This window comes from Arvicanthis niloticus, chromosome 1 (genome assembly GCF_011762505.2).
Source record: "Arvicanthis niloticus isolate mArvNil1 chromosome 1, mArvNil1.pat.X, whole genome shotgun sequence".
Classification (NCBI taxonomy): Eukaryota; Metazoa; Chordata; class Mammalia; order Rodentia; family Muridae; genus Arvicanthis; species Arvicanthis niloticus.
Window position 1 is genome coordinate 6,924,742 of NC_047658.1, and position 23,886 is coordinate 6,948,627.

The 23,886-nt window shown below is 45.7% G+C and overlaps 2 protein-coding genes across 6 annotated transcripts in view; one reads left to right on the top strand and one right to left on the bottom strand.

Moving 5' to 3' along the window:
* Samd4b (sterile alpha motif domain containing 4B) overlaps positions 1 to 12,560 on the bottom strand; it is a 38,467-nt gene extending 25,907 nt beyond the window's left edge. Inside the window, exon 1 of the mRNA XM_034517251.2 lies at positions 12,382 to 12,560. The gene's annotated coding sequence lies outside the window, so the exon portion shown is untranslated. The remainder of the gene's footprint in view (positions 1 to 12,381) is intronic.
* A 1,119-nt stretch (positions 12,561 to 13,679) lies between these two features.
* Gmfg (glia maturation factor gamma) lies at positions 13,680 to 23,762 on the top strand. 5 transcript variants are annotated; one of them, XM_034517294.2, is made up of 7 exons: positions 13,680 to 13,840; positions 18,623 to 18,719; positions 18,844 to 18,893; positions 20,271 to 20,320; positions 21,881 to 21,963; positions 23,146 to 23,219; positions 23,596 to 23,762. In XM_034517294.2, the coding sequence occupies exons 1-7, from the start codon at positions 13,838 to 13,840 to the stop codon at positions 23,665 to 23,667; spliced, it is 429 nt and encodes a 142-aa protein (XP_034373185.1). In that variant the 5' UTR covers positions 13,680 to 13,837; the 3' UTR covers positions 23,668 to 23,762. The 5 variants fall into 5 exon arrangements, with proteins under 5 accessions (XP_034373185.1, XP_034373210.1, XP_034373177.1 ...); XM_034517286.2 differs by lacking the exon at positions 13,680 to 13,840 and adding an exon at positions 18,074 to 18,218; XM_034517309.2 differs by lacking the exon at positions 13,680 to 13,840 and adding an exon at positions 18,178 to 18,237.
* Positions 23,763 to 23,886: the final 124 nt, after the last annotated feature.

Genomic DNA, 23,886 nt, shown 5'->3' on the forward strand with positions numbered 1-23,886 from the left:
CCAAAACAAACCTAGTATAGCTGCTAATCCTTTTGGATGGAAGCAGTGGGGAAAAGGATGGGAGAAAGTAAACTTTGCTCTAAGATACACAGGTCTCCCACCAATCATTTTAAAGAAGAAATCTGATGTCATCTCTAGTTTAAAGTCTCCAATGACTTCCAATTACACGTAAATAAAATCTAAATAAATTCAATTTTATCTTGATCAAAAGTGTCCTGAAAGATTCCTATGCCGGGCAGTGGTGGCGCACGCCTTTAATCCCAGCACTTGGGAGACAGAGGCAGGCGGATTTCTGAGTTCAAGGCCAGCCTGGTCTACAGAGTGAGTTCCAGGACAGCCAAGGCTATACAGAGAAACCCTGTCTCGAAAAACAAACAAACAAAACAAACAAACAAACAAACAAACAAAAATCAGCCAGCTATGGAAACACATACCTTTAATTTCAGCCATCAGAAGCAGAAACAGGTGAATCTTTGTGATTCTGGATCTTTGAAAGATTTGTGGATCTTTGAAGCTTGCCTGGTTTATATATCAAGTTCTAGGCCATCCAAGACTACATAGTGAGGATCTGTCTTAGAGTGAAACAAAACAACCCAAAACAATGGACTAGGGTGGGAGTCAAGACAGGGTCTTTAAAAAAGCCTGTCTTGTTATGTTCTGCCTGGTTTGTTTGTTTCTTTCTTTTTTTGTTTTTTTGAGACTGGGTTTCTCTGTACAGCCCTGGCTGTCCTGGAACTCAGAAATCCGCCTGCCTCTGCCTCCGCCTCTCCCAAGTGCTGGGATTAAAGGCGTGTGCCACCACCACCTGGAGCCTGGTTTCTTTTGATTGTGTGCACACTACATGCATATGCTGGTACCCCAGGTGGCCAAAGGCTTCAGATACCCCAAGCTGGAGCCTTAAGCCATCTGATGTTGGTGCTGGGAACAGAACTCATGTCCTCTGAATGTGTAGTATGCACTCTTAACTACTCCAACCAAAACAAAGAATCTTATTATGTGGCCCAGGATAGCCTGAAATTACAATCTTCCTTGCCTGAGACTCCTAAATGATGAGATACCAGTTGTGCATCACCATACTTGGTTCAATGGTAATATCCATCAATGGGGCATAACTAATAAACTGAGGCAGATGCTAATAGCAAGGAGGGGACAAAAGCATATCTAGTAAAGAGGAACAGCATAAGATTCACTAGTAGTGGCTGTCTGTTATCTTATCTTCCAGGAGGGTAATGCTATGAGGAGAACTGCTATGAGGTTCAGGTCAACTAAGATACAAAGTGAGATCTTATAAGAGAAAGCTGTATAGAACCATGTATAACACACTACTAGTATTTCATGTGTGGAAGGATGAACTCCAGGCTGTTGAGATGGGCTACTCCAGGGAGACAAGAGAATTATTGATACTCTAAAATGTATACCACTTTACTAGATATAAGTAAACACACACTATCAGTTAAAAAGAGAATTTCAGGCTTTAATCCCAGCATTTGGGAGGCAGAGGTAGGTGGATTACTGACTTCAAGGCCAGCCTGGTCTTACAGAGTGAGTTCAAGGACAGCCAGGGCTACATGAAGAACATCTGTCTTGAAAAATCAAAACCAACCAAAACAAAAACAGAATTGAGGCTACTTTCTACTTATTCACAGTGAAAGAGCACTGTGCTGCCCTAGATGAGGATGGGTGAGTAGCAGTTCTGGGCCTGGAAGCAGCACTTGCCCTTTCTGCTCCAGCATTTTGTGGCTTCAGGTCCCAGGAAGGCAGCAGCTACTTCAACATAAGACTCCTATATAATAGAGCTGTCCAAGGATGGAGCAGGCCACCATGTGAGGTAAGAAGTCCCTGGCTGTTAGAAGAGGTCAAGCAGAGGCTGGGTGGATACCCCTTATGAGTGGGAGTGGTTCCTCCACTGGGTGACAGCTCATTCAATACCAGACCATGTTACTATTTCACAGGAACATTTACGATGGGAGGTTTGATATACCAAAAACATTTACAGCAAAAAGATGACCAAATTATCAGGCAAAAATGGTGTATATTTCCACCCATTAATTCTTTTACTAGGTTGTTACTTTTCCTAAGCAACAATACTGTATCACCAATAAGCTGCTGACTAAACATTAATCCAGCTTCTTCCAGCAAAGTTCTGGGACAGCATGAGATCTCAAATGTGGTGCTCACCAGGCTAGGCTTTCAACAGAGCTGGCCACTGGGGACTACACTGAGTTGCATAGTACACAGCCTGTTTAAATGGCACAATACACTCTTCCACTCTAATCAACTGTTGCCATGTAGGAACAGATTTGTATTAATTCAGATTTTTTTTAAACTTGAAGAGAAAATCTGGCTTTGAAAAAAAATTCTCTATTTTTAAATGTTGGAAACTAATTCACATTAAAACAGCAACTGTGAACTACAACACAGAACAACAAAACCCCAATACATTGTGGTTGTGATCCTTGAAACAAATTGGAAATAGTCCAGAAGAAAATTTCTCCCCAGGCCTTCTGTGGTATCTTCAAGCCACCCAGATGTCAAGGGACATAACTGATAGGGAGGACACAGGTGGAGCAGGCTCTAATAGTCTGCAGTGGAACTGGGGTTTCCACAAATCCACCCATAAGACCAAATTATGGAAAACCATCCCATAGTTAAACCCAAAGATCTGAGTTTGATTCCCAGAACCAACATGATAGAAACAACTCTAAGCTGTCTTTCTGACTCCCACACATATACACCATGGTACATGGTACATGGTACATGGTACATGGTACATGGTACATGGCACACACACACACACACACAGAGTAAAATGTAATTCAAAACCTTTTGTTTTAAAAGATCTCCATGAATTGAGACCAGTCTGATCTATGTAGCAAGGCCTAGATCATCCAGGTACTTAGTAAAGATTCTGTCTCAAAAATAAATAAGCCATCCCTAGTGGGACTGGAGAAATGGCTCTGTGGTTAAGAGCCCTTGCTGCTCTTGTAGAGGACTTAGTTTTGGTTCCTATCACCCATATGGCAGCTCACAACCATCTGTAACTCTAGTTCCAGGAAATCCAATGCCTTCTCTGGTTCTCTGCAAATACTTGTGCATGTACTACACATACATATATGCAGGCAAAACTCTCTCACACATAAATCTTTAGAATAAAGAAGAAAAAAAATGACACTAGGACTTGCATGAGTTTATAGCCAACTTGGACTACCCAGCAAGTTTGAAGCTAATCAGGGATACATAGCAAGATTTTATTTCAAAAATAACCTAAAAATAGTGATCTTACTTAGGCTAAGGAGCCGGTTCAGGGGTAAAACACTTGCCATACAAGCTGGAGGATTTGAGTTCAGATTGCTACAACCCAGATAAAGTCAGATGTGATAACCCCTGTCTGCAGTGCTCCTACATCAGAGTGAGAGGTGGAGACAGGAGAACACCCAGAAGCTCACAGGACAGCTATATCAAGTGGTAAATAAGAGGCAACCCTATGTAAACAAGGTAGTGAGGAAGGACCAATACCCAAAGTTGTACTCAGATCGTAAAATTTCTACCATGGCTCACACACACTTGCAGCTGTCCGAACACTCACAGAGGAAGGGAGGGAGGGAGGGAGAGTGGGAGAGGGAGAGGGCGAGATCGGGAGAGGGCGAGATCATGAGATCAAGAACATAGAGAGGAAAAAGAAAGATCAGGACGAAAGGATACTGAATACTGGACGTAGATGGTAACTCATGAAAATGAATGGATGGCCCCTTTCCACTAAGTGCACAGGCCCTTGGTCTGTGTCCCTGAATCCCACCTCTCTGAAAAGAGGCAGTACCTGAATAAGGCATTAGCACAACTGTCCTATGGCACCTCACGGAAGTACCATCTTACCATGATGGCTTTATCTGTCAAACAGCTATCCTATCTTCTGGTTCTAACAATAAGTTCCCTTTTAACAATGAACCCTGCTTGGCTGCAGAAGTGGATGTGGGCTAAAGCATGAAACAGGAGAGTTTCCTTGGAAGCTTCAATGTAACTACTGAGGAAAGTAGCTTTAGGTTTTTAGTTAATACTTCTGCCACCTTGTGGCTCACCTGCTTTTGAATGAAGCCAACATAGGTGGAGCATCCGAAGGAAAGAGATGACCCAAGGGCCACAGAGCCTGAAGTCTCCTTTCTGAGCTAGACTTTTCAGTTCAACAGGCCAATAAACATACTCCTTAGTCCTGTTTGAACTGGATTTTTTACTACTTAAAACTTAAAACAGTCTTGGCCTCTTAAATATAAAACTACATTCACTGCTGCTCTAGTCTCCCTGTCTTCACATAGACAAACCTGAATCTTCTTGCTTTTGAGGAAAGCCAGGAGAGAGGGCCTGCTATAGCAAGCCTCTAGATAGTTAGCAACACTGCTGGCATCTGGCCAGATTTAGAATGTATAACTTTCTTGGGAAATACCTACCAACTCCAGAGGTAAAAATGGAACCAAACCAACAGCTGAGAGGTTCCAGAGAAATTTTTCCCCAGGCTTCTTCCCTGGCCCACAAAAGTGAAAAAGGGTCCACAGACAGGACAAGAACTCAGTCAGCACTTACCCTTCCCCCTCACCCAGGTTTTTTTTTTTTTTTTTTTTTTTTTTTTTTTTTTTTTTTAAAGATTTATTTATTATATATGGGTACACTGTCTTCAGACATACCAGAAGAGAGCATCAGACCTCATTACAGATGGTTGTGAGCCACCATGTGGTTGCTGGGATTTGAACTCAGGACCTCTGAAAGTGTAGTCAGTGCTCTTAACCACTGAGCCATCCTCCAGCCCCCTCACCCAGGTTTTGCTGTGTAGCCCTAACTGTCTTGGAACTCACTCTGAATACCAGGCTGGGCTCAAATTCAGAGATCCACCTGCCTCTTTCTCCTGAGTGTTGAGATTAAAGGTGTGCACCAGCACTGGCCAGTTCAGTCAGCTCTCTTCATTTAGAAACAGAACTGGGTAGGTCAGATGACCTGGCTCAAATCCCAGTTCTCCCACTGACATTACTATGTCTTTTGGCAAGTAATTCAGTTTCTTCCTCAGTGAAACTGTGAGAAGACTGAAATGAAACAATGTATAGGAAGACAACTAGCCAGATGCCTTACTCTCCTGCATCACACACTGTCCCTCACAGGTCCTGCTAACAGTTCTTCACAGGTGAGTTCACCTAGATCCCAGACATCTATCTAGCAGTCTGTTTGAGACAAGTTCTCTGTATGGAGCCCAGGTTGACCCTGAACTTGAGATCTGCCTCCTTTAGCCTCTCAAGTGCTTGGGATCTATTTTAAATATATATATATATATATATATATAAGGCTCAGGGGAGGGGGCTGTAACTCAATGACAGTGTACTTGCCTGTAAAATTCAAAAGTCTGGTATTTAATCCCTATCAACACACACATACATAACACATAAAGGTCACATATATTTTTAAGACATGATTAGTCTCCCTTTACAGATAGGAAAAATGAATTAGACAAGAAGGGAAGTCACTACTCATAACTGTGTAGTATCTGCAAGGCCCAGGCACTATGCTTTCAGACCTCTTGCTCTTAATAAAGATTCTGGAGCTTCCTAGAAGTCCCCATCGGTGCCTAGAAATTAGGCTTATGGAATATCTTTTAACACCAGATCTCTGGGTATTATCAGTCTCCCCATCCATTTCTAGCTCTCTTATAGTTTCTGACTTAGGCCTTTGAGGAACACACGTTTTATAAACAAAGTGATAAGCTACTTATCGAACAGGCGCATGTCAAAAGCAAAAGAATCCAAAGTCTCTTTTGTAAGAACTATTGTTTTCATGAATTTCTCAAATATGCACACACAAAAAAGTATACCACTGGCTCACTAAAAAGAGCCTTTTCTGTTAATGAACCGTCCTGGGGAAACAAAGAGGAGAGAAGCTAAGTAGGGCCACTGAAAGCTAAGGGCAACATGGGAATTCTGGGAAACCCTAGAGTAAAAAGGAAGTTGCATTCCTTTTCCTATACCAAAATTTCTTGACTTTTTGCCTCTCACAGAATGTTCCCTACTCCCTTGTCCTCCTATAAAATAAACTGTCACCTTTGTAGATATCTCTGACTCTCTTGTCATCTGCTTTTTTCCTCTCCTGAAGATAGTCTTTTTTCCTAGAGCCAAGGTCTTGCTATGTAGTTGAGCTGGCTTAGAACTAGAGATGATCTTGTCTCCTGAGTGCTGGGATGACAAGCATATTTTTCCTGGAGGGTGGGGAAGGGTGGAATGGATTAGGTCCTGCTATGTGGCCCTCGCTAGCCTGGAACTCAAGTAGGCCAATGTTGCCCCTTAACTCAGTATGATGAACTTCCTTCCTCTGCCTCCCAAGCTTGGAAATGCTGGGATTTTGGGGATGAACAACTACATCTACCTGGATTGGCTGGAGAGATGGCTCAGTACTTAAGAGCACTGGCTGCTCTTCCAGAGATCCTGAGTTCATTTCCCAGCAATCACATGGTGGCTCTCTCCAGCCCCTCTAGTTTTCTTTTTAAAGACTTAGTTTATTTTCACTGTATGTGTTTTGCCTCTATGTATGTGTACCACATATGTCCATTACCTGAAAAGGCTAGAGGAGGGTGTCAGATTCTCTGGGATCAGAATAGAGATGATAATGATCTTCCTTGTGGGTACTGAGAACTGAACCCAGGTCCTGTGGAAGAACAGCCAGTGATCTTAACTGCTGAGCCATCTCTCCAGCCCCTAATTCTTTTTTCTTAGTGGCAGCTAAACAAATCCTTATCTGTGTCAGGAAAATAGCTCAATAGGTTAAATGCATGCTACCCAAGCCCAACAACCTGAGTTTAGTCCTTGAAACCCACATAGTGGAAAGAACTAATTCCTATAAGTTGTCCTCTGACTTCCACATGTGTGAATTATCATTTGTATGCCCAGATATGTTCATAAACACAAATAAATGTTCCCAATCCTCTTCATCAGACTCAGATCAGACCTATCTCCAATTTTCCTCAAAAGGAGGATCTGATATCTTTACAGGTGATGTTTCATCAACGACTGCAGCTCTTCCCATTCTTATACTGCCTAGAGTGTAAGAGGCATGAGGGAAGGAAAGGTTATGGTTATATGACACACTGCTATACCATAGCATCTGGCAAGAGCAGGCTCTCAAGAAACAGCTATGATACATTTCTCCACTGTGCAGCAGTCCTTCCCCTGCATGCAGCAATGCTAGGTTTAGAATGTCTCACTTCCTGGTCTTCCCACAACTGGTGTCACTCACTCATCTTTCCTGCTTATCAGGCTCAGTTGTCACCTCTTCAACAAGGCCATTTCTGGACACTCTCGTCTACAGTAACCACCCTTTACACCCATCCATTTCCTTTATACCACATATCACACTCATACTTCTTAAAATGTTATTATTTTATGTGTGTGTGTGATACACATGTGTCACAGCATGCATGTGGAGGTCAGAAGACAACTTGTGGTGTCAGCACTCTCATTCTGCCTTTACATGGGTTCTGGGAATCAAACTTATTCCCAAGGCTTACACAGCAATTGCCTTCACACGATGAACCACCTCACTAGGGTTTACATTTCTTTTAATGCAGTATTTCTTCTCCTCCATTAGAATGTAAACTGCATGAGTTCACGCCTTTTACTATTTTTATCCTCAGCTATATCTCCAATACTCAAGATAGTTCCCTCCATGAATTACTTAATGAACACTTGTAGGTAGAGACATTTAAGATTTGCATACTTCTAGTTCACTGGGTAGTGGTGGTGCACACCTTTAATCCTAACTCTCGGGAGGCAGAGCCAGGTGGATCTCTGTGAGTTTAAGGCCAGCCTGGTCTACACAGCGAGTTCCAAGACAGCCAGGGCTACTCAAAGAGACCCTGTCTTGAAAAAAAAAAAAAAAAACAGAACAAAATCTTGCATAGTTCATATACTGCTGTTTTATGAGCTGCCTTCAACCATGATCTGACAAATCTGCACTAAACCTGTTAAGAAAGGAGCTACTAGGGCTATAGGGCTGGAGAGATGGCTCAGCAGTTAAGAGCGCTGACTGCTCTTCCAGAGGTTCTGAGTTCAATTCCCAGCAACCACTCAGTGGCTCAGAACCATATGTAATGGGATCTGATGCAGTCTTCTGGTGTGTGTCTGAAGACAGCTACAGTGGACTCATAAACAAAAATAAATAATATTAAAATAGAAAGAAAGAATGAAGCTACTAATACAATGGAGAAATGTGAGGGCTGGGACTATTATCTGAACCTTTGGATGCAGCTATAAGCAGTCTGGATTTTTTGGTAAGACGAGCCAATTAATCCTCACCTAACTCCCCTGCACACCCCCCTCCCATCCCTACTAGAGCTTAAAAAAGGCAGAGTAGTTTAAAAATCCCTTTTTAAAACTACTTTGTGCCAAGATTCTACTACCTTTTGGGGCCTGGACTAACATTAACTACTTTCTGCTCACAGCACTCAGTGTGTGCAAGGTATTTGTTTTAAGTACTTTACACGCATTAGCGTAGTCCAAGAAGTAAGATGTCATTATCATCTTCATTTCTTTCAGCTGTGGAAATGAAGGGTCACACCCAACCCCTATCTGAACAGAAAATTCAACTATCTAACCCAAGGCACTATCATTTTGGAACAGGCAGGTCCCATAGACCTTCTATTTAGTCCCACCTATCCTTCAACTCATCATAGGTAAAATGAAGATAGTAGTAGTTTATCTACTCAGATTCTTGTGAATATGAGATTACATAGATAAAGCATTTAAACACACCTAGTAAACAATAAACAGCAATCCCTGTTACAGCTGTGGGCCACTCATAGTACAGCTGTGAAATATCATGCAAGTGAAAAAGTATTTCCTTTAGCTCTACCCATATACAGAAGATACTTTGGGTGAGAAATGAAGAAGTTGTCTTGAAGCTTTTCATGTAGCTAAGTTATTAACTACTTCTTTCATGCCCCAAGCCCTGAGTTCAATTCTCAGCACCATAAAACAAAAACATACAGTGTTTAAACTGTGTCATCTGTCTAGGAACCCCTCATTGTGGTCCTGATTCCCATGGAACACTACCTCACCAAAATACCACCTATTCCATGAAGTCTTTTCAAATAGCTCAATCTCCACAGCAGATAATCTATACCTCATGCCCATTTTGGTGCACCTGCCCAAGCTCTCTACTGACTCCCTAAAGTCAGGATTTGTCTTGGGGCCTCTATTTCCTCTTCTTGGCCCTACAGAGAAATAGATTCTCTTGGGAAGAGCTGAGAGTACTATAGAGATCTGAAACTTAGAGATTGAGAAGTTAACCTGATGAGATGAGGTAGAACACCAGAACAGAATCAATGCCAAGAAAAGTTTCATGAACAGAAGTAGTGGGCAAAGAGAAAGTGATGAAAGGGAGGAAGGGGTGGGAAAAGTGTGCCAGACATGAATGGGGAGTGGATCTGAGAAAGTTGGAGCTACCCATTCTCTAATAGTGCCCACTCATTCCTGGAGAACACCTGGCACATTCAGATACATCCTGTGCTTTTTACTTCCTGTCTGGTGAGGGTAAGTGGGGAAGTACATATAAAACTTGAAGCAGGAAAGTGAATGGTGCTCTATGAAGTACACTGAGGGCCCTTGGCATTTGAGACACAGAATGGGAGACCTGAAGATGGCCATATGGAGAGAGAAATGAGGAGATGAAAGGGACATGTGTGTTCATGGAGGCAGTAATTTAAAGCAAAAGCAGCAAAGGCTCTACAGTGGACCAGAGGGGTAGAAGGAGAAAGTGCTGAGGAAGATCTGAAAGGGAACCATTCAAAGGCAGAATCTAAAGTAATTACTCAGAGGGTGGGGTAACCTTGTGGAGAAGCCAAGATCCTTCCAAAGTGGGTAAGAAGTCTTTCTGGAGGAAGGGTACTTCACACAGTGGATTCTTGGGAAAACGGTGTGTATGTGTGTGTGTGTCTGAAGCAGGGCTTAGAGGCACATTTTTAGGGCTCTTTCAGGGAGACGTTTTTATAGAGAGAGATCCTCTTAGAAGTAGTGGTTCTCAAACTTGAGAGCATACATCAGAATCACCAGGAGCATTTGTTAAAAACTCAGACTGCTAGGCTCTGCTTCGAGGTTTTCTGATTTAGTAAGTCTGAGTAAGACCCAAGAATTGGCATTTTCCAACCAATGCTGCTGCAGGTCTAATTAACCATACTTTGAAAGCCACTGACAGAGGGAAAAGGAGTTCTTCATTAATGAGTCTTCAAAAATGAAAGGGAAGAAAGTGAAGTGAGTCCTCAAAAAGTTTCTAAGTGGGTGTTAGGATCTTTCCATTTCTGAAAGGAGAGACCTATGAGGGTCAGGTCTAAAAATAAATGGAGTAAGGAAAGAAGGAAGAAAGGAAGATAGGTAGGTCAGTCAGTTGGTCTATGGAGAGAAGAGTTTCTAAGCACTGGGATTCCAGAAGTAGAGGAAGTTTAGGAAAGGAGAGTCTGAAGGATGCTGGTGTCCCTGCAGAAATAGTGGAAGTAGGCTGAGAATCCAGAAGGGTTTATAATTTCAAAGGAATAAAAATGAAGGCATAAGAGAAAGTAAGAAGAGATTCATCCTAACTGGGATTCATCTGATAGTCCTGAAATAAGACTAGGGATGTCAGAGGAGAAAACTGAGGGAGGTTCTCAGAAAGTGCTAGAGATTACTGACACAGGGCTTGGGAGAAAAATCTCTAACAATGTCTTAGGAAGTGATCTTCAGAGAAAGGTCCTGACAGAGGGATTTTTAAATATAGGGTAGGGCAGGAGTTGGGGGGCTTTTTGAAAAACCTCAAGTTAAAAAACAAAACCAAGAATACAGGGCTGGGGAAAGACTCCTAGTGAAGACCTGAAAGCATCAGAGTAGGTTTTTCACAAAGAATTCTGGGTGTTCAGCTATACTGAACGAAGATTAGGTAGATGTGTAAGGCTTTCTAAAGATGGTTCTAGAGAATCTGGGGGGTGGGATTCTGAGGAAGAGATAGCTAAGAAAGTCTTTTAGTAAGAAAGTCTGAGAAATAATTCAAAAGGTTCTAGGGATGTCAGGATCTCTAAGAAGTATTTTAAAGGCCATTTCAGGGTTACTAAGGTCTTTGATGTAAGGGGGTCCTGAAAGTTGTAGTTTAGAGGGGTGTTTCAGGATTGTAAGGAAGAGCTTCAGAAGTTTATCTAAGGCTAGAAAGGGAGTTCAAAATTTCAGGTTATTCAAGAAAAGTTCTAGAGAGAACAGAGGCTATGAGGAAACTTTTTGGAGTACAAACCCTATTTTTAAAACATGTGGTGTGTGTTACTGGAAAAGATTTGGGATACAGAAGAGGGGATCTGGAAGAGGTTTTGGGAATATGAGAGGAACTCTGGAGACTTTCAGGATTAGTAGCTGTAGGGGCTCAGGAGAAAAGGGTTTGGGTACATGAGGTCACCTCTAGAACATTCCAAGGTGGAGAATATTTGTGGAACATGAGTTCTCTGGGACAGATTTTAGAAATCTATAGAAGAGTCTAAGAAATATGCGAAGAGGCAGGGTGCATACAGAAGACGGAAGCAAAGAGAGGAGAGGGTCCTCCAGGTGAGTTTTGGTATCTAAGAACACTTCATGAGTATTTGAGGACTGTTCTGGGATATGCAAGCTCTTCAAGGATGATGTAGTGTTCACCAAGGGACATACTGAAGAATTTGAGGATAAGAGTGAAAAATCTCTAAGATTTCTAGAATGGAGAGAAGTAGGAGGGTAAATTCTTGGGGGTATTTAAAGAAGTCTGAAAGGGATGGCTTGAATATGTGATGCAGATGGGGGGCGGTTAGATGCAGAATGTGTGTCTGTGGAGGTTTGGGGGCTTCAGGGAGGTTCCTGGGGGAGATGCCTGAAATATATGTGCTGTGGAGACAGAGGACGAGTAGCCACCAAGGAATGTGTTGCGATCCAGGAGGAAGACGTGGAGAGAGAACCGAGGACCAAAGGGCGGGGATCCATGGAGAACGTCCCCAGAGGAGGCAGTTGAAAACTGAGGATGGTCTCCGGGGAGGCCGCTGGAGTCGTGCGGTAGGACCAGGCAGACGTGTGCCGCCGGGTCAGGACAGAGGTCCCCGGGCCCGGCCTCTCCGCTATCCCCAGGGCGTGACGGTTTGGGAGGGAAACTGAGGAAGGGGTCCGGGTGGGGAGAAGCGGGCTGAGTGCGAGACCCTAAGGAGTCCTCCGGGATCCTCCGGCCTCTTGAGGCCCGAGTCCGCCGCCCGCCGCAGCCCGCGGCGCGGGGTCCCTGAGGGGGCGGGGCCGGCCGCGCGGCCTGGGTCGCCCTGAGGGGAGCGCCGCGCGCCTCGACCGCCGCCGCCCCGCGCCCGCCGGCCCGGCCTTGCCCGAGACTCACCGCCTCGGCCTCCGCCGCCGCCGCCGCCACCCGCGCCTCCTCAGGCAGCCGCCGCCACCAGCGCCGCTGCCACCGCCGTCGCCGCCGCCGTCGCCCCCTCTCTGGCCCGAGAGCTCCCCTCCCTCCTCCCGCACCGACCACCGCCGCCGCCGCCGCCGCCGCCGTCGCGCTGCGTCACCGCGCCGTGCGTCACCGCCCCTGGCCCCGCCCCGGTGGGCCACTGTGCGCCAGCATTAGCTCACACCCGATTGACAGACGGTGAGCCCAGCCAACTGGCGGCGAGGGCAGTCCGAAGGGTGGGAGGTGTGCGGAGAGAAAGGCGGGGTCCTGCCCTGGAGGGGCGCGACAGGGCTGGAACGAGGCCTGAGAGGCCCGCCCCCTCCTCACTACGATTGGTCTGACGAGAAGGTGACGGGCAGACGGCCAGGCCCCGGGCGGAGAGCAGAAGGCCTGGAAGAGGAGGGGCGCGCGCCGCGTTGCCCCGGGCAACGGTCCGGCGGAGCCCGCGATTGGACCTACGGACCCGCAGGGGGCAGTCTCGCGCCGGTCTCACTCAGTGGCTGCGAGCGGAGTCACAATTCCTCATTCTGGCGTTCAAGGACCCCCCCTCCTCCCCGCCCCTCGGTCACGCCCCGCCCAGGGTTTGTGTCCTGTAGTACCATCGCCGTTTGGGATGACAATGCTGCATCCAGGCTCCCAGTTTCGATCGGCCGCGCCTCAAGTGACACCTCAAGATGAGCGAGGTCGACCCTTTAAGGGTGGAGAGAGATAAGACCCCACACATAAGAGGTTGTCAATAAATGGAGATGGCTCCCATCACTTTTGTCGCAATCTTAGTCCATCCACCAACTGTTCTGCGTCGGGGTGAACTGACTGGAAAGGGGCCGGCTCCCAGAAGGGTGACAGCGACGTGGCTTGTTCCGAGAACTCCAAGAAATACAGTCAGGGTGGAGTGTCGAATTTACGACAGGGAGTGGTAGGAAATGAGCTGCGGCCAGATGTTTGGCCACTGGAGGGAGTCTGCACTTGTGCTGAAGGCACTAGCGACTAAAGTGGCGGGGCGGGGCGGGGCGGGGATTCAAGGCCAGGAAGGTCTTGGGGACTTGGGAGTTTGGAAGGGACGCCTCTGGCTTACATAGGGACGTGGAATGAGAAGGAATGGAACACTGAAGGGAGAGCCCAGGGAGCTACCTGGGGAGTTGGGGCGAGGTTGCATCTGGGAGGGACCTTGGGGAGGAGGTGCGAAGTGGGAGGGACGCCCAGCTGGCCCATTGAACTAGCCTTTTGCCACTGGCTGGCCACAGGGCGGAAGAGAAAAGTCCAGGATAAAGCCCTCTGGGAGACTGTGTCCCAGAGGAGAAGCTCAGTGTGGGACACCCAACACTGAGGTCAAGAAACATTGCCCCACCTCGGGGACAAATTAAGGCTGGAGACCAGAATTTAAGGATCATTAGAGATGGTAATTGAAGCTGTGGGAGTTGGCGACGGATCCCAAGGAGGGTATGAGGGATGAATGGAGACAAGGATCAGACAGAACTCTGAGAAATGAGGGCACATGAGTTTGGAAAAGAAATGAACGCTAAACCAAGACTGTGAAGATGGCACAAGAAAGAGTAGACGGAGCTGGGCTTAGCGGCGTGTCCTATCCCACCAGGGCATTTCTGTAAGCTCGAAACTAGCCTAGTCTACATAATGAGACCCTGCACTCAGGAGGCAGAGGCAGAGGGGGGCAGAGAGGGGCAGAGAGAGGCAGAGAGAGGCAGAGAGAGGCAGAGAGAGGCAGAGGCAGAGGCAGGTGGCTCTTTGAGTTCGAGGCCAGTCTTGATCTACAGAGCGAGTTCCAGGACAGCCAGGGCTACACAGAGAAACATATTAAGTCTTTTTTTTTTTTTTTTTTTTTCTAAGCTAGCATTGTAACATGGAGTTTAAGAGAAAAAAAAAGGGGGGGGGAACAGGAAGTATAGATTGTTTTGGGAAAGTTTGGAAGAAGATAACAGATGTGGTTGCCATGGCATACAAGTAGAAATCAGAATCATGTGGGTTCAAACTCAGGTAGTCAGGCTTGCCACCAAGCACCTGAATTTGCTGAGCAAACTCCATGGTCCTGTTTGTTTTGAGACAGGGTCTCATTGTATAACTCTGGCTGTCCTGGAACTCGGCTATATAAATCAGGCTGGCCTCAAATTCACAGAGGTCCATCTGCCTTTGCATCCTGGATGTCTGGGTTAAAACTATGCACCACCAAACCCAGCTATTTATTTTTGAGACAGGTCTTGTAGCTCACATTAGCCTCTTAACTCTCTGGATAACTAAGGATGACCTTGAACTGTAGACCCACCAGCCTGCACCTCTTGAGTGCTCCTGTGCTACTATGTACAGTTTATATGACGCAGGGGGTTGAACTAGGGCATGCATACTAGATAAACAGTCTACCAACTGAGCTACAGGACTAGCCGCATTACATGTAATCTTTGTTTATAGGATAGTTTTTATTGTATGCGTATGGGTGTTTTGCCTGCATGTTTTTCAGTGCTTCATATTTGTACTTTGGTGCCCATGGAAGCCAGAAGAGGCATCGGATCTCCTGGAACTATAGTTATAATTCTTAGATATAGTGTGTGTTCTGGGTAAGGAATGCAGGCTTTCTGGACGAGAGTTAATGCTTTTAACTGTTGATATAGCTCTCCCTCTTTTTTCTTTCTTTCTTTCCTTCTTTCTTGGAGATTTATTTATTTTATGTAAAAGAGTACACCGTAGCAGTCTTCAGACACACCAGAAGAGGGCATCGGATCCCATTACAGATGGTTGTGAGCCACCATGTGGTTGCTGGGAACTGAACTCAGGACCTCTGGAAGAGCAGGTCAGTGCTCTTAACTGCTGAGCCATCTCTCCAGCCCTTGAACCTTTTATTTTTGGTCTTCGGAGACAATGTCTTAGAGATGTGTACTACCACACAAGCTGGAGAGGGGGCTCTTTGTTTTTAAAATAGAAGAGCTAACATTGCATAGAGGCTCAGGGGAAGCTCCATTAGGGGACAGGGACAGATTATAGGAAGAGTGAGAGAAAAGCTGGAAAGGGGGCCTGGCAGGTGGGATGGAGGGAAGCCAGTACAGAACACCAAGTGGAGTAAGGACTTACAAATGTTTTCTTTTGCTTGCCTATATTTCTTCACTAAAATATGTATGGTTTTCTCATGATTTTCTTTGCTTTTATTCCTTCTTTATAGGACAGTTGGGTTTATGAATTGATTTTTAAAAAAAAAAAAAAAAAATTTATGCCGGGCAGTGGTGGCGACGTCTTTAATCCTAGCACTTGGGAGGCAGAGGCAGTCAGATTTCTGAGTTCGAGGCCAGCCTGGTCTACAGAGTGAGTTCTAGGACAGCCAAGGCTATACAGAGAAACCCTGTCTCAAAAAACCAAAAAAAAAAAAAAAAAAATTATACACGTAAGTAGGTCACATTATTCAGGGCTTGTTTCAAGGGAAGGAGAGCAATATGAACATTTGTGTGTCTTTGTGAGACACTCATGACATCAAAAGGCCAGGCCCTGTGCATGCTAACGCGTGCTCTCACGGTGCTACAAGCAACCCCTCAATGCCTGTTTGTTTGTTTTATCAGATTTTAGAGTTTGTGTTTGTTTTTTTTTTGTTTTTTTTTTTGTTTGTTTTTTTTGTTTTGTTTGTTTGTTTTTTTGAGAAGGGTTTTTCTGTGTAGCCATGGTTATCCTGGAACTCACTGTATAGCCCAGGCTGACCTCAAACTCAAAGACCTGCCTGTCTCTGCGTCCAGCGTGCTGGGACGAAAGGCGTGCTCAGCCACTTCTCGGCTGCCAGTGCTCTTAACTGGTCTTAGATGTGAGACACCTCTGGAACCCCCTGTTTTTAGTGTTGTTGCTTTTTTTTTTTTTTTTTTTTTTTTTTTTGAGACAGAATCTTGTGTATGCCTAGGCTGTCTTCACTGTAGTCCAAGTTGGCCTCAAATTTGCTATGAAGCCAAGGTTGTCCTTAGCTCTTAATCTCCTGTCTTTTTTTACCTGACAAATTCTAAAATTAAAGGACTGCCTCTGTGTTTTTGTTTTTGACAAAAATCTGAACTGTATAGCTCAGGCTGGCCTGCAGTTTTCCATCCTCCTGCCTCTGCCTCTTCAGAGGGAATTACAGGCACACATCATCCTGTCCTGCTAGCATCTACTCTCTCTTTTTATTAGATTATAGTTTATGTGTTTATGTTTCTGTGTGCATGGGCATGCCACATCCCACTTGTGGAGCTCAGAGGACAATTTGTGGGAACCAGTTCTCTCCTTCTTCATGTGGGTCCAAGGAATGAATTCAAATTTTCAGGCCTGGTAGAGAGTGCCTTTACCTTCTGAGCCATCTTACCGGCCCTATTTTGGTCTTTTGGTATGCAATGTCCCTGTGTAACTCTGGCTATCCTGGAGTTCACTGTTCTCAACTAGGTTGTCCTCAGACTTGTGGCAATTCTGAGTGCTGGAAGATTTTGTGTGTGTGTGTGTAATGTATTATTATGTTCTAGTATATAATTAACATAATTATATTTAAATTGTATAGATTTAATTAAATATTTATAATCATAATATGTAATATTATATGTACACATATATAATAGTATATAGGTGTATATATAAACATTATATATATATTTTATATATATATTATATATATATTATATAAAATATATATATTATTTTATATATATATAAAATATTTATATATTATATAAAATATATATATATATATATATATATATATATATATATATATATATATATAAAAAATGCTATAACTGTTTGGGCTTTTTCTATGCCTACCCTTGCTCCCAAATAACACAGAGACTTTTATATTTATTTAACAGCTTTTGGCCTTAAGTTAGGCTTGTTCCTAAGTAGCTTGTAGCTCAGTTATTCCGTTTATACTAATCTAAGTTCTGCCATGTGTCTGGTTACTGCTCCTCAGCTTCATACAGCTTACTTCCTCCACGTCTCCCACACTTCATTCTTTCCCAGAGTTCCTCTCTCTGCCTTGAAGTCCCACCTTGCTGTTTTGCCTTTTGCTATAGGCCATAGGCTTTTTATTTTAACCTATTATAGGCCATACACTTTTTATTTTAACCTATCAGAAGGCGCCTTAGGCAGGCAAGGAAGGCCAGAGACACATCTTCACGCTGTGTACAAAAACATCACTACAACATTAGGCCACCATTTCCATCGTAGCATTTATTAATTTTTGAGACAGGGTTTCTGTATGTAGCCTGCCACTGCTCTAGAGGCAGTGGGACCTGGGAGAATGGAGTTGATAAAATAGTTGAATTTAAGCAGTGGGTGGTGGCAAACTTTAATCCCAGCACTTGGGAGGCAGAGGCAGGCTGATCGTTGAGTCCAAGGCCAGCCTGGTCTACAAGAGAGGATCTACACAGAGACACCCTGTCTTAAAAAAAAAAAACCAAGAAAATAAAAATAAATGTGTGTTCCAGAACACCGGGCTAATTTACTCTTTATCAGGCATCCCTATCAATCTGGGAGATAGTCAAAGCTACTTCCTCTTCACAGCAAGCCCAGACCAGAGATGTGAATTTTACAAGGGCCACAGTGAGGCAGTATTTGAACCCTCATCTTAGTGACTGCAAAGCCTCACAGGTTCTGACAGATGCAGGGAAGGAAGGAAGGGGAGGAGCCCTTTGTGACAGTTGTCCTAAGCCAGGCATAAACAGGATGTGGTGTAGATAAACGCTTCCCCCTTTCATAGCCTGTCCCTCTCAGCCCGGCCCCCAGCCCTAGAAGACAGAGGAACTGAGAAGAGGCCCAAGGACAGAAAAAACATGGTCAGAGGGACAAGGAAGGGTGAGGGGGCTGAGGTTTAGGGTGACCTGGAGCAAAGGGTACCTGGGTGGAGGTCAGCTGGGGGATGAAGGTCACAGGCAGGGAGGGAAGGGACCCAGCTGAGACAAAGCTGGGTCATAGAGGTGGTGGTTTGGCCCCACACAAGCAGATCCTTGGGTCTTCTGGAGTAATCCAAGAGTACCCTCCAGGAAGGTAGAACCTGACTTTTGTGTACACCTCAGAGCTGAACTGTGTGGCTTGGTACCTGCCCTCCCACCCAGGTGTTTGCCAAAGGCCTCTCACATGGGCTAGCTTCAGTGTCTTCATTATTTACGGAGACACTAAGTCAGGAAAGGGGCCGGGTTAGAAGCTAAGGCAGCTCAGCTCCTCCCTGTCCCATTGGCAGTCTGACTCCCTGGTGGTGTGTGAAGTGGATCCGGAGCTAAAAGAAACACTGAGGAGATTCCGTTTCCGAAAAGAGACCAACAATGCCGCCATCATAAGTCAGTGACCTCTGCCCTGTGAAGGGTGGCACTGAGGGTGGGGGAGATGACAAGACAGGGAAGGCTGGGCTGGTGTCCTCTGGGATTGGGAGGGGTCTATAACCTGTGTTCTATCTCTCCCCAGTGAAAGTTGACAAAGACCGGCAGATGGTGGTATTGGAGGAGGAATTCCAGGTGAGGGGCTAGGATGCTGGATCCCTAAATACAGGGAGAGGTCTGGGGACAAAGTTGGCAGAGTGCTCCCTGGGTTGGATCAGGTACCTCATAAACAGGGCACAGTGACACATGTTTGTTATGCTGGCACTCTAGGGGTGGAGAGAAAGGGACTGACCGGGATTCAAGGTCATTCTTGGCTACAGTGTTAGTTGGAGGCTAGTTTGGACTACAAGAGACCCTGTATCAAAAAGCCAAATAAAGGCTGGGTGTGGTGGCACTGGCTTTTAATGCCCAAACTCAAGAGGCAGAAGCAGACAGATTTCTCTTATGTGTTTGAGGCCAGCCTGGTCTACATTAGTGAGTTCCAGATCTTACCTCTGCAAAAAAGCCAGATGTTTTAGTTAGGGTTACTATTGCTGTGATAAAACACCATGGCCAAAAGCAAGCTGGGAAGAAAAGGTTTTTTTTTTTTTTTTTGGTTTACATAGCCTGAATCACAGTCCACTGAGGAAGTCAGGGCAGGAACTCAAACCTGGCTAGCACCTGGAGGCAGGAGCTGATGCAGAGGCCATGCAAGGGTGCTCACTGGTTTCTCATGGCATGGCCAACCTGCTTTCTCATTGAACCCAGGCCCACCAGTCCTGGAGTGGTATGCCTGAGGCAGAGTGTTCCTGTCTCATTAAAGAAAGCACCTTATAGGCTTTGGCTACATCTGATCTAATGGAGGTCATTCATGAATTGAGGTTCCCCCACCTCAGATGACTATAGCTTGTGTCAAGTTGACATAAACTAGCCAGTATAGGAGTTAAATAAATAAAAAGGAAAGGTTGGGAAGAGAGCTGTACAGAGCTCTTGCCTGTAGAGCAAGGCCCTAGCAAAAAAAAAAAAAGTTTTTATTTTAGATAAGGTCCCAGAGCCACTAGCAACCCTATATAACTGGATACCTCCCACTGTGGCCTGGCCCTCTGCAACAACCTTCCTTCCTTCCTTCTGGAGCTAAGGCCATTTGGCAGGGAAGGGTATTGACCAGGAAGAGCTAGGCTCCCTTAGGCCCCCTAAAAGGAAGTACTAGAGTGGTTACCATGGGAACACAGATTCAAATCGGAACTCTGCATTTACTGTCTTGTGCAATGTGGGGCAAGTCCCTTGACACTGTTGGGCCTCAGTTTCTGTAGCTGTCAAGTGGGCATAATAAGACCTTCCCGTAGGGTTCTGAGAAATCTCAAGGAATCCACATACGCTTTTTAGCACAATGTCTCTGCACATTTAAGTGATCATTTAATGAACTGAATGACAGTCATTTGTTTGTTCTCTCTCTCTCTCTCTCTCTCTCTCTCTCTCTCTCTCACTCTCTCTCTCTCTCTCTCTCTCTCTCTCTCTCTCTCCCTGCCTCAGAATGTTTCCCCAGAGGAACTTAAGTTGGAGTTGCCAGAGAGACAGCCCAGGTATATGGGAGTGGGGGGGAGGGGCAGAGTGGGGACTATGGGTAGGGGGCGATAGACCTATAAGCTGAGGGACTGTTGGGCTCCAGTTCTGGATCTCTGAGTTTGAAGCCAAGAAGTCACAGTCTAGAAACTTTTGTTGATATATTATTATTTTATTGCAGAATTTTTCAGGAGTCTGTTGAAGATCTATTTATTTGTTTTATGTCCATGAGTATTTTGCCTGCAGTTATGACTGGGTACCACACACATGCCTGGTGCCTGCAGAGGTCAGAAGACATCATAGGATCGATCTCCTGTAACTAGAGCATTAAGCTACCATATGGGTCTTGGGAATGGAACCTAGGTCCTCTGCAAGAGCAGGAAGTGCTTCTAAAAGCTGAGCCATCTTTCCAGACCTTATATTAATAATTTTAAGGGGTAAACAAGTCAGGAGGGCATTAAAAAAATTATGAACAGATGGCAGTAGCACGCACCTTTAATCCCAGCACTTGGAAGGCAGAGGCAGGTAGATCTCTGTGAGTTCCAGGCCAGCCTGGTCTACAAAGACAGTTCCAGGGTAGCCAGGACTAGATAGTGAGCCCCTATCTCAAAAAAGATTTTTCTTTTAAATTTATGTGTGTGCATGTTTTCCTGCATGTCTATGAACTTCATGTCCTTAGAGGCCAGAAGGGGGCTGCGGGTCCCCTAGAACTGCAGTCGCAGAGCATTGGGAGCAGCTCAGGGGGAGCAGAGGACTGGACCCAGTCCTCTGTAAGAGCAACAGTTGTTCTTAACTGCTGAAGCGTCTCTTCCATCACTCCCCCTTTATAAAGAGGATTTAACTTATTATTCATGCTTATATGTCTGTGTCCGAGTGTGTGCATGTAAGCCCCCTGACATTAGTTCCTGGGAAACTAATCTGCAGCCCTACATAAGAACAAAAATGTACTCAATCACAGAGCCGTCTCTCTAGCCCCTCTTGTTTCTTTGAAACACAGTCTCTTGTATACCAGGTTGGCTCTGAACTCAGTATACAGCCAAGGACAGCTCTGGATCCCCGATTGTGTTACCTCTCCCTCCCAAGCACTGGGGTTACAGCTCCATGCCCTCTGATTTCCATCCTCCTGTTCTAGCCTTCTGCGTACTGGGATCAGAGGCCTGTGCCACTCTGCCTGACTCACACTGGTCTGTCCACATCTTTCATCTTGACTCATTTCTTTTGGGGTTTCTTGGGTTTTGGACCTCATTCCCCACCCAGCTCAGGAACCTTTGACAACTGCAAAGAGCCAGGGCCCAGAAGCAGGCCTTGTCCTTGGGGGGTGGGGGTTCAATGCTGATTTTGTTTAGAGTTTTATCTTACGGTTTGTCTTTTCTGTGAAATCCAATCGATCTGACTATGGCCCTTGTTAGCACGTTGGCTCACATGCAGTCCCAGCTCCTGGGTCAGGCACCAGTTCCCAGCATGCAACTGCTGAGCCAGCCCTCAGGTCCCATTATTAGCCCCAGATTCAAGGATGTGAACTCAGAGAGTATCAATTGTGCAGCTTCTCAGGTCTTGAGTGTGAATTCTCTCTTCCATAGGTTTGTGGTCTACAGCTACAAGTATGTGCACGATGATGGAAGGGTGTCCTACCCTTTGTGCTTCATTTTCTCCAGCCCCGTGGGTGAGGACAGTGTCTTAGATTCTGAGGAGCAGTGTGTGTGTGTGTGAGTGTGTTTGTGAGTGTGTTTGAGAGTATGTGTTTGTATGTGAATCTGTGAGTGTGTATGAGTGTATGAATGTGTGTGTTTGTGAATGATCCTGTGCTAAAGTGTGAGTGTATGTTTGTGAGTGTGAGTATAGAGTGTGTTGGCTGTGCGTGAGTGTGGATGAGTGTGTGTGTGTGTGTGGAGGTGTCTGTAAGTTGGTATAGGAACCTCTAAGTATAGATATGGAAGCTGGGAGAGCACTGGCCCAGTATGCTGCAAGCCTGGAGTTCTAACCCCAGCAGCACCCAAACGAAACACAAATCAATACGAAGGTGCAGTAGTAACCAGGTATGGTGGTATACATCTTTTAAAGCCAGCACACAAGAGGCAGAGGCAGGCAGATCTCTGTGAATTTGAGACCAGCCTGGTGGTCTCATAGCAAGTCCTAGGACAGCCAGAGCTACATAGAGACTCTGTCTCAAACAATAGTCCCCCCTACACACACACACACACACACACACACACACACACACACACACACCATAAGGACACCATAGCCAGGCATGGTTATGTTCTGTGATCTCAGCACTTGGGAAGCTGAGGCCTAAGAACTGTGAATGCCAGGCTGGATTAAACTACAAAGTGAGAATTTATCTGGACAAGTGGCACAGGCAGGCTTGGTGGCTCAAACTGCTCATCCCAGCACTCAAGAGGCAGGGGCAAGCAAATCTTTGTGAAATCCAGGCCAGCCTTGTCTACACAGTGAGTTAAAGATCAATCTGGGCTATGTAGAGAGATCCTGTCTAAGGAAAAGAAAAAAAAGTGTAATCGTGACTCTGTGTGTGTGTTTGGGGGGGGGGGCGGGGCGGTGTGCGTTGCACGTGGGATCTGAGAAGTGAGGGCAGGCATTTAGATTCATCAAGAGCTCGCGAAATCCTGTTCGTGTTACCTGGAAATCCCCGACAGGCATCTGAATCTTCTCCCAGAGACTCTCACTATAACTTGAAGCTCCTAAACAAATGTAGACACTCTTGAGGGCGGATGACTTTCAAGGTCCCCCTCCAAGGCTCCTTGAGCTTCTGTGCCCACCGGACATTACTGGAGTTTTACCAGTTTTGTTATGCTCCCGACCACGTCCTTCTCTCTTTCTCACACAGGCTGCAAGCCTGAACAACAGATGATGTACGCGGGAAGTAAAAACAGGCTGGTGCAGACCGCGGAGCTTACAAAGGTTCGGAGGTGTCCCAGCTCTGGAGGGGCTGGGCAACCCGAGGGTCTGAGGGAGGGAGCCAGGGGCTGGACCCCTGGAGTTGGGGAACTGGAGCTAAATTCTAGACCCCAGAGAGAAAGGCTGGGCCTGGATCCTCAGGTCTGAGGGAAGAGGGTCTGAGAAAGGAGGGACGTGGAGGCCCGGGATTTCTGGATTTGAAGCAGGAAGGCTTCTTGAAAAACAAACAAACGAAGTAGGAGAGTGACTCCTGGGTTTCAAGTAGGAGGCTGGGGCGCAGACTTCTGGGTTTGAAAGGGGATGGCTGGACTCTGGACTCGCGAGTCCTAGGGTGTTCGGAGTCCTCATTGGATCATAATGCCGATTGCTCTTTACTCAGGTGTTTGAAATCCGCACCACAGACGACCTCACCGAGACCTGGCTTAAGGAAAAGTTAGCTTTCTTTCGTTGACCTTTGAGCCAGGGATTTGGAATCCTTACTTCTGAAGACTCAGACTGATAGGATATGAACATCCAAGAGCTAAATAAAGGTTAAAATTTCAGGAATTTAGCGATGCTTAACTCGGTTCTGACACGGAATCTGCGCCTCTTCGTCGGTGCTGGCTAACAATCCCTACAGTTCCGACCTGTGGCCGGGAGGGGGCGGACGTTTCTAGCAAAACCAAGCTGG